The 10875-nt window shown below is 34.3% G+C and overlaps 2 protein-coding genes across 3 annotated transcripts; both read left to right on the top strand.

The window, feature by feature from the left end:
- LOC137254655 (ralA-binding protein 1-like) lies at window positions 1-2823 on the top strand. Of its 2 annotated transcripts, XM_067792503.1 has the most exons (5): window positions 1-434; window positions 492-630; window positions 698-1255; window positions 1328-1636; window positions 2669-2823. In XM_067792503.1, the coding sequence occupies exons 1-5, from the start codon at window positions 335-337 to the stop codon at window positions 2694-2696; spliced, it is 1134 nt and encodes a 377-aa protein (XP_067648604.1). In that variant the 5' UTR covers window positions 1-334; the 3' UTR covers window positions 2697-2823. The 2 variants fall into 2 exon arrangements, with proteins under 2 accessions (XP_067648604.1, XP_067612607.1); XM_067756506.1 differs by lacking the exon at window positions 2669-2823 and having other exon boundaries at window positions 2-434; window positions 1328-1726.
- LOC137254647 (ralA-binding protein 1-like) lies at window positions 2792-7978 on the top strand. The gene is made up of 5 exons (XM_067792493.1): window positions 2792-3016; window positions 3074-3212; window positions 3280-3837; window positions 3910-4218; window positions 5069-7978. The coding sequence occupies exons 1-5, from the start codon at window positions 2917-2919 to the stop codon at window positions 6018-6020; spliced, it is 2058 nt and encodes a 685-aa protein (XP_067648594.1). The 5' UTR covers window positions 2792-2916; the 3' UTR covers window positions 6021-7978.
- Window positions 7979-10875: the final 2897 nt, after the last annotated feature.

The following is a 10875-nucleotide window of genomic DNA, read 5'->3' as shown; positions in this document are numbered from 1 at the left end:
TATTGTGGAAATAATTCGAAATAATTATGGAAAAGTGCATATTACCAATATGTAATCTATTTATACTTATTTAATATTAATTCCAGCCTTTTAAAACATCAAAAGCTAAAATAGAAAAAGTTGATGTTTCCATAAGCATGCATTCAAGAAGTTCAGTGACAAAATTTATTCATTGCCACTACGGGCATAAATTTCGCTCAACACTCGCACCCATCGTAAGTTACACACGTCGGTGCATAACTGCAGCTTTATACAACCTCAAGTACATGTTATAAAGTCGCTAGATGAATAAACTTATTGTTTATTAATAAATAAATAGTTGAGTAAATAAACAATGGAATTCGATAGCCCGGATGTTGAAAGGGATTTTCCTGGCTTATATGCCTCTGAAAGTGGTGATGGAAAATCTAAAAAGAGCAAAGAAGATAGTGATTGTAAGTGCATAAATAGCATAAAGAACTTTAATATAAACATAATATACACATTTGTAGATAGTGAAGGCGAACATGATAAAGTAAGTAAAAAGGACATGCTTATTGGCAGACGCAAGGATAAAAAGGATAAGGGAAAAGATCGTGGTTATGCAGCGTTGGAAGGAGAGAGCTCACCTGAGGAGGAACTAGGTGCTAAGTATGTACATACAAATAGACATATGCAGCTTTAATGTGAATCTTAATTGTTATGTTTAACACTGCAGAAGTCCATCGAAATCCAAAAAGTCCAAAACATTCAAGTTCACCTCGTCGAAAAGTAAGGAAAAGCGTGAGAAGTCTCGTGATAAAGAAAAATCAGAAAAGGAACAACGACAGGATGAGGAAAGACCGAGGGAAAAAGAAAAGAACGAAAAGGATAAGGAACATAAAAAGAAGGATAAGGATCGTAAGGAAAAGAAAGAAAAATCAAAGGAAAAAGATAAGGATAAGGATAAAAAAGACAAAAAGACTAAACAACATAGTAGTCTTGCATCTGAAGAAATGCTCGAATTGGGTGATGTACAGCCTGTTTTCGGGGTATCAGTTAGTTTGGCAACCGAACGCAGTCGTTGTCATGATGGTGTCGATTTACCACTTGTTGTGCGTGATTGCATTGATTATCTACAAGATCACGCACTTAAAAGTGACCAAATTTATAAAGTCGAACCGCTTAAGACACGTATCCAACACTTCAAACGACTCTATAATAATAGAGAGCGACAACCAGAAACCGAGGAATTGGATATGCCAACTGCTTGTGCGCTTCTGAAACTATTTTTGCGGTATAACTGAATTTTTTATGCATTTATTTAACACTCAAGTTTTATTATATATGTATATGCATATCATTACAGTGAACTACCTGAGCCAATATTGACAACAGACTTAGTTTCTCGTTTTGAGGAGGCAGCAACAGTTAATTCGCCCCAAAAACAACAAGAAGAGCTCAAACAATTGCTAGAAATATTGCCTAGCTGCAACAGAACTTTACTCACGTGGATATTATTGCATTTTTACGCTGTTGTACAAAATAGTAAACATAATAAATTAACAGCTGAATCGTTGGCGATGCTGTTGAGCCCACCTATGCAGATGTCACATCGGCTTTTAGTGGCTCTCTTATCTCAAACTGGAAGTTTATTTTCAAATGTATCTCTTATCAAGTAAGTTAAATATGTTAATTAAACATACTAAAGATGTTTGTAGACACAACTGTAAGACATTTTTGACATCAGACAGGTGCGCAGCCAACTTTGACTAATCTTATGAACATTGTAAATTTTACGAAGTAGCGCAACTAACAGCTGATCGGTGAAAATTCGCACATTCACACGCACAGTTCTCGACTCAGTTTCAAACAAAAACTTTAGATTATTTAACTCAAATTTTAAAGTGAGATAATCCTTACGAATTTATGTCTATAGAATATATAAGGCGATTTTTTTGTTATTAAAACAATAGTTTTACTTATATTAAAGCTTTATCATTTTTTTTTTAACTTTGAAAAAACTCCGAACACCATTCCTTCATTATATGACATTCGACTGCCTAGTCCACTTCCTTCCACTCTATTCGCAACATAACCTCTATTTAAGCTGCCAAACTATATAGTAAACAATGCTTATGAATGTGCAATGTAAAAGAAAACTCACCGGCGTTCAACGCACGTTCGTACGTAGCCTAATGGTTCAACTATATACAGGTTGGCTCATCTGGTAAGCAACAAAATATGTCTGTTCAAATTGTCAAAATCTTCGTATTGGTGTTGGTGCGAATGGTATGGAATGGAAACATAAAACTTACCAGTTTTTGTATGGGTAAGTAAAATGTTGCCAATGTGTTGGTTTCATTTTGAGTTTGCCATCTCCTTTTGACAATCCCTTCGACCATGCAATGACATAAATAAAATCAGCTGATGAGATGAGCCAACCTGTACATAATTGAACCATGCGTAGCTCGGAACGTAAAATCAAAACAATTTTGGTTTTTTCCATAAGAACGTGTCAGCTGATTGCTCTCCCAATGGACAGAGTTGCCTAGTAAACTTTTGCTCGCTAAGTTTTGCCCGTTTAAAGTTTTTATGAAAAAACACCTAATTAAAGTTTTAAATATTGTGGAAATAATTCGAAATAATTATGGAAAAGTGCATATTACCAATATGTAATCTATTTATACTTATTTAATATTAATTCCAGCCTTTTAAAACATCAAAAGCTAAAATAGAAAAAGTTGATGTTTCCATAAGCATGCATTCAAGAAGTTCAGTGACAAAATTTATTCATTGCCACTACGGGCATAAATTTCGCTCAACACTCGCACCCATCGTAAGTTACACACGTCGGTGCATAACTGCAGCTTTATACAACCTCAAGTACATGTTATAAAGTCGCTAGATGAATAAACTTATTGTTTATTAATAAATAAATAGTTGAGTAAATAAACAATGGAATTCGATAGCCCGGATGTTGAAAGGGATTTTCCTGGCTTATATGCCTCTGAAAGTGGTGATGGAAAATCTAAAAAGAGCAAAGAAGATAGTGATTGTAAGTGCATAAATAGCATAAAGAACTTTAATATAAACATAATATACACATTTGTAGATAGTGAAGGCGAACATGATAAAGTAAGTAAAAAGGACATGCTTATTGGCAGACGCAAGGATAAAAAGGATAAGGGAAAAGATCGTGGTTATGCAGCGTTGGAAGGAGAGAGCTCACCTGAGGAGGAACTAGGTGCTAAGTATGTACATACAAATAGACATATGCAGCTTTAATGTGAATCTTAATTGTTATGTTTAACACTGCAGAAGTCCATCGAAATCCAAAAAGTCCAAAACATTCAAGTTCACCTCGTCGAAAAGTAAGGAAAAGCGTGAGAAGTCTCGTGATAAAGAAAAATCAGAAAAGGAACAACGACAGGATGAGGAAAGACCGAGGGAAAAAGAAAAGAACGAAAAGGATAAGGAACATAAAAAGAAGGATAAGGATCGTAAGGAAAAGAAAGAAAAATCAAAGGAAAAAGATAAGGATAAGGATAAAAAAGACAAAAAGACTAAACAACATAGTAGTCTTGCATCTGAAGAAATGCTCGAATTGGGTGATGTACAGCCTGTTTTCGGGGTATCAGTTAGTTTGGCAACCGAACGCAGTCGTTGTCATGATGGTGTCGATTTACCACTTGTTGTGCGTGATTGCATTGATTATCTACAAGATCACGCACTTAAAAGTGACCAAATTTATAAAGTCGAACCGCTTAAGACACGTATCCAACACTTCAAACGACTCTATAATAATAGAGAGCGACAACCAGAAACCGAGGAATTGGATATGCCAACTGCTTGTGCGCTTCTGAAACTATTTTTGCGGTATAACTGAATTTTTTATGCATTTATTTAACACTCAAGTTTTATTATATATGTATATGCATATCATTACAGTGAACTACCTGAGCCAATATTGACAACAGACTTAGTTTCTCGTTTTGAGGAGGCAGCAACAGTTAATTCGCCCCAAAAACAACAAGAAGAGCTCAAACAATTGCTAGAAATATTGCCTAGCTGCAACAGAACTTTACTCACGTGGATATTATTGCATTTTTACGCTGTTGTACAAAATAGTAAACATAATAAATTAACAGCTGAATCGTTGGCGATGCTGTTGAGCCCACCTATGCAGATGTCACATCGGCTTTTAGTGGCTCTCTTATCTCAAACTGGAAGTTTATTTTCAAATGTATCTCTTATCAAGTAAGTTAAATATGTTAATTAAACATACTAAAGATGTTTGTAGACACAACTGTAAGACATTTTTGACATCAGACAGGTGCGCAGCCAACTTTGACTAAGGTTGGTGTAGGTGCTTATTATTGCATAATATATTAGGAATTCATGTCAGCCAATATATTGCAACTGCATCAGCACTATAAAATTTTTTTTTATGTTTGTTACAAAAATCCCCAAATGGATATATCAATATTGCCTGTCAACCTCACCAACCCGTGGCGAATCCTGATTCTGAACCGCCCATGATCTGGCGACCCCAAGTCCCTCATGGAAGGTTCAATGTGGTCATATTAAAGCGTTCCCGTGATGAGAGGACCTGCACCTTAATGGCGCTTGTTAGGGGAACGTACCGGATCTATATCAGGCAATCGGATCTATACCATCAACATCGATAACACTCTCAAAATTGCTTGAAATGGATTATACATGGAGAAGCACATTTGAATGTATTCGAATATGAATTCGGATCATATCAGTCCCCACACCCAACTGTCGTGATATGAAGTACATTACTCTTATTTTATTAAGCGTGACAAGCAAGTATTTTTTAAGTGATAGGGATACATTTATTGAATCTAGGGTAGGGCCACTGACCCCTCTATAGTTCCTTATATACGCCTATGATTTCTTAAAAAGATGGCCAGAATAATCTCTACAAAACAGTTAAGCATCTGTTTTGTCCAATTAATTAAATATGCTAGCTCTACGTAAACCTGGTAGGCGGCTTTATAAATTAGTAAAATTGATAATTAGGTAACAAAATTTTATGAAATAATAATATCTATTAAAATTTTTTGTTCTTTCTTCTAATTAGATATGTGCCACCGATTACAGCATCAAGTCCTAAACTACCCGAAACTCCAGAAGATATTCAAGCGGAGTTGCGTAAGCAAGAAAGCCTATTGGCGCAAATACATGCTGAAATGAATGCAGGTTTTGTATCGAAAAAACGCGAGGAACAACTATGGGAGGTTCAACGCATCATTACACAGCTTAAACGTAAATTACGCAGCTTTGAAAAGCGACAGGAGAAATCTCTAGAGGAATCACAAACACTCAATAAAAGTGCGCAACCAAATAGCAGTGATACAACTGATTCTAAATTCATACAACAACGACAACCAAACACACTTTCTCAACAGGCTAATGATTCTATTAACAGAATGCATACTAGTACGATCGCCTTCATAGGAGAAGAATCCACATCATCAAAATCAGCAAAAGCGGAATCACCAGAAGCAATAGCGACTAAGAAATTTATACAACAAGAAATAGCTGATTGTATACCAGCAACAGCGGTTGTGCCAGAAGAACCAGCTCCCCTTGCGGTTGATGGTACACATCCTGATGGATTTTATATTGATGAAGATACCTCATTTTTAATGGTGCCCAAAACACATCCTGATTATTCTCAATTAATACGTTTACAATTAGAAAATAATGAATTGCTTGCATGGAAGACGCAATTACAGGCGCGTATTACTGCTGAACGTGCTGAAGTATTACGTTTAAAACAGCAATTGGCTACAGCAACGTCTGCAAATAAAATTAATACTCATAATAATAATACCAGCAATACAACAATAGATGTGACGTCGGAGAATGTAACTGCTAGGGGCGATGTTGATTATGAAAAAATTATAGAAAATTATATACGTGAAAATACGTTACTAGAACACAAGAAACAAATTTTAGCTAAAGAAATATTTGAAGAGAGGCGTGAATGTATTGCTCTACAAGTTGAATTAGCATTGCAAAAATATTAAAACTTTCGAACAAATGATGCGCATATGTGTATGTGTATATGTATACTTAAGGTATGATATAAATTCTTAACAAATTTATAGTATTTTAATTTTTATCATAAGAGTTGATTTTGAAAATTTTAGCAACTAAGCCTCAAAAATTCTTTACATTACTTTGAAAAAGCTAAAAAAAAACTGCTAAAATATAAATACATGGCGGTAAAGTAATGATTGATTATTGTTATGATTAATAAACAACATTGTACTACAAGCCGTAAAACCACAAGAAAAACAACCAAAACTGGACCAAAAATAACATTAATTCATGATTATTAACTACATATAAGAAAAACCTACCGCACTATGTGAGAAGTGAGAGGGTGTTGTCTGGGGGCGGATAATACCTTAAAGTCTTTTTCCATTCTTAGGTCAAATTTAATTAAGGTGGTTTCAAAATTTGCAATATTTTACCCAAATTATTTCAGTATAAGGGAGTAATATTTGAAAACACTTATCGAACTGAAAAACGTTGCTAATCTTCTTATAGTGAAATTGTATGAGGAATAATTTTGTGAAACACTTTTACCCTATACTTGAATCAGGAAAAAGCACTTTTGGCTAATGTGTTTTACAGTATAAAATAAATTTTATATTGAAGTTCACCAAAAGTTTAAATTTTGTTTAAATCCTTGTACGAACTATTAATTAGACCTCCAGCGGGTTAGGCGGTCAGAATATACCCGCGGTAGGCATGCCTGTGGTAAGAGGCGACTAAAATACCAGATTCAAGGGTCTGTGTAGCACAACCGTTTCAGGTTGCCAGCGCAATATATAGCTTCTCCAAACCCAATTGTCAACCTCACCTATCCGTGGCGAATCCTGTTTCACTAACAGACGAGGTTCTGGCGACCCCAAGCTCCTCATGGGACTTGAAGGTGGGGAGGAAGAAACGGCCTGAAGGTTTAATGTGGCCATATAAATCGTTCCCGAAATGGTAGGGCTAGCACCTTAATGGTGCTGTGTTACCGGACCGTACCGGATCTGTATCCGGCAAAGGACCATCACATCGATAACACTCCCCAAATCCTTCGGGGAGTAACCTTATCGGTACAACAACAACAGCAGCAACTATTAATTAGATATGAGCTAATTCAGAAAGGGAAATAAACGTGTTACTGATAAAAAAAAATGCTAGCACTCAATTGACATGATCCACGCCCCTAATTCCGAAATCCATCACTTACGAAAAATTTTAAAGATTAACAAGTTGGACATCCAACTTTGAAATAATGCTTTAAAGCACATAATATTAAATATAATACATTTTTTGTTTGTTAAATTTCAATTCCTCAAGTAAATTGGTTTCTTGATTAATCAAAGTTCAAAGCATTAGCTCAATTTGATTATTCATCACACAATCTTTTTCTTAAGGCATAGGTCGTAGTTGGTTTTGGATTATTTTTTATTATGGACACTAGCATAATCGAGGTTTTGGAAGCTCTTTAATGCTTTTAATTAGTTATGTATATATATATATATATATATTGTGAGATTATTGCAACTATTTAATAAGTATTATCTACAAATATTTGTTTAACGAAAATATATTTGAACGTATCTAAACATAAAACAAAAATGTATAATGATTTGGTAAACGTTTAGACAAACGTCAGAGGTGAGGCATCCTGTCCCGGTCGTCCTGATTTCCGAGACTCCCGACACATTTTGCCAACCGCGGCCGCCGTGAAAAACTTAAATTGATGAATGTTATCCGTTTCTTAGTTTCTGTAAGTTCTAATTTCAAAACAACGGAAACCCCATTTTTCTTTCAAAGTAAGCCTTCTTCAGACGTTATAAAACTCAATGATCCGATTTCAAAGGAATATTTTTTTTTTCAAGTTTATATTCTTTATTTAATTGTCTATTATTTCTCATTCTATTTAGTTCATTTAGTGACTCATTGTTACAAGGACTTTTTCGGACAATTTGCTACAATCTAGGTCACATAATCCTTCCAAAGACTCTGCTCTACTCACCGCCACGTATGCTTGTCCCTCCTCGAACTCTAAAATATTTTGATGTCACTTCTGCCGGACTGTATGGAATATATGTTCCAAATGTGAGCCAAATCGGACCACAAATACGAGTATTTTTAATACCTCGATCCTTGCCACACTTAGCAGGATTTTTTTTCATGAAGTGATCTCTATTCCTGTGTGTAATATGTATTCCAAATATGAGTCTGATCGGACCACAAATACGATTTTTTTGAATATCTTGTTCCCTGCGCCACTTAGCGGAGGTTTTTTCATATGTCGCTTTCTATTCATGTTGTGTGTAATATGTGTTGTGTAATATGTGAACTTTCATATGTAACGAATGTGTTAAAGGGTAAAACACAAATTATATTTTGTATAATTATGTTTTGAGGGAAACTAATTTTTATATTCTAGGGGACATTTCGCGTTCTCTGAAGTTATAAAATAATGAAAAAAAAGTTATAAAATATGAAAATTCATTTTCATTTAATCACTTAACAGAACGTGAATTGCCCCTCTGGACGGAAATAATTGTTTTGTCCCCTCAAATATTTTCAGAAATGTGATCGTGTAGGAGTCTTTTTTGACTCCGATATGAGGAAAACTGTGAGCTATATGGGTGTTCAACAAACAAAGCAACTTTGTAACACTTACACATATTTATGTAATTTTGAAAATGTTGTCTTTCATATTAAATTTGAATAAAATCATTGCTTATCATTATGTAATAATAAAGGTGATGTCAACAACATAACCTCACTTTTTCGGTAGCTCTATTTTTCAGTATTTACTTGTATTATAAAAGTATTAAATTTTGATTGCTTAATTTTTCGTATAAATTCCTCAAAAAAATTTATTTTCTGCAAAATTGTTTCTATATTCTTTTGGGGAAAACAAAGTTACGTTAATCTTTTTGGCTAAACAATTCAAGTAGCGGCTTATATAGTTATAACATTTCTAAACGTATAGTAATGGTAGTAAGTATATTATATACAACCCTCTAAAATATGCATGCCGAAATTGTTAGAATAAGGAAAAACATCAACGTGATGAAAACACCTGAATATTCCATTTCATCATGATTGCTTATAATGCGTGTTGTTGTTCCCTATTTAAATAACTCCAATATTCAATAATACAAAATGGTCTTTATTAGACTACTTCGAAAATACTTCACAATAACACTTATATTTCGCAACTGATAGCATGCTTAAATCAAACTGATTGCTGCTTACTCAGCTTTCGCTCCTTTTATACTCTCCGCTGTCTCGTTCGCATACTTCTAGGCGTTTCTTCTTCTAGAATTTACTACCTACTTACCAGCTGTAAACTTACTAGCTATAAACTACAGATGCACGTTTATAGCCCCTCGCACAGCCATATGCCCGTGTATATGTGAGTAATACCTCCACCGATGATTGCATACTTTTGTGAGTATCTCAGATATATGCATGTGTTTGTGCGCATCTTTCCGCTGCTTGTGTGTACATATGTGAGGACATAATGATTGATTTGTTCATGCACACAAGTGACTGCTTAGTATCGGCTTAGAGATGATAGTATCCCTTAGTGTTGCTAATATTCGTCACAATATGTATACGTTACATAATTATTTTCCAACCAAAACTGCAAGGTAAGATTCTCTGAATAATGCCGAAAAATCCCGTGATTGGCACATTTATAAATTTTCTATTCAAATATACATGGAGTTGAGTATAGAAAATGTAGAAACCGAGAAATTTTGCCGTGGTCTTTAACCGATCCTGTCCATTTTTACTAGAAATACTTTCTGCTATATGTGTACACAATTTCATTACGATATGTTGATTTTTCTTCGAGTTATGGCTCCCGAAACATAGAAAATTGCTTAGTCATAGAAGGGGCGGTGACACACCCATTTTCAAAAATTTTAGGGTTTTCCAATTTAATGTTATAATTCAATTTAGAAAGTAAAATTCTATTGACACAAAGCTCTTTTTGGCTAAGATATACCTTATTATTTTCATCTATGACCCTTTTAAAAATCTTTTATATAAAAGTGGGCGTGGTCTTTAACCGATCTCGTCCATTTTTCCTAGAAATATTTCTATATAGGGAAATTTTGTGTACCTAATTTTATTACGATCCGTTAATTTTTCTTTGAGTTATGGCTCCCGAAACGTAGAAAATTGCTTAGTCATAAAAGGAGCGGTGCCACGCCCATTTTTTTAAATTTGAAGTTTTTCCCATTTATTGTTATAAATCCACTTGCGAAAGGATATTTTTTGATATAAAGTTCTTTTTTGCAAAGATATAGCTTATTTTATTCGTCCACGACCCTTTTAAGAATCTTTTATATAAAAGTGGGCGTGGTCCTTAACCGATTTGGTTACTTTTTCTTCAAAACATTCCTTATAGCAAAGGCAACCTCTCTGCCGAATTTTGTTACGATAGGTTTAACGATTTTTGATTTATGATTAATAATATTTGTAAAACATTAAAAAATGTTTCCAAATTTTTATCAAGAGTCTCAATATCAGTCCACATGTCAAATTTCAACATTCTTGGTGTATTATTTACTAAATTATCAAGCTTTTTGTGTTTTCCAAAATTTTATATATATAAAAAGTGGGCGTGGTTATCATCCGATTTCGCTCATTTTCAATACCAATCTATTCTGAGTCCAGATAAGCTAGTGTACCAAATTTCGTGAAGATATCACAATATTTACTCAAGGTATCCTGCTAACGGACGGACGGACATGGCTCAATCAAATTTTTTTTCGATACTGATGATTTTGATATATGGAAGTCTATATCTATCTCGATTCCTTTATACCTGTACTACCAACCGTTATC

The sequence above is a fragment of the Eurosta solidaginis genome, chromosome 1 (genome assembly GCF_040869045.1).
Source record: "Eurosta solidaginis isolate ZX-2024a chromosome 1, ASM4086904v1, whole genome shotgun sequence".
Lineage (NCBI taxonomy): Eukaryota > Metazoa > Arthropoda > Insecta > Diptera > Tephritidae > Eurosta > Eurosta solidaginis.
The sequence above is the reverse complement of the archived record's forward strand: the minus strand, read 5'-3'. Positions and strand labels throughout refer to the sequence as shown.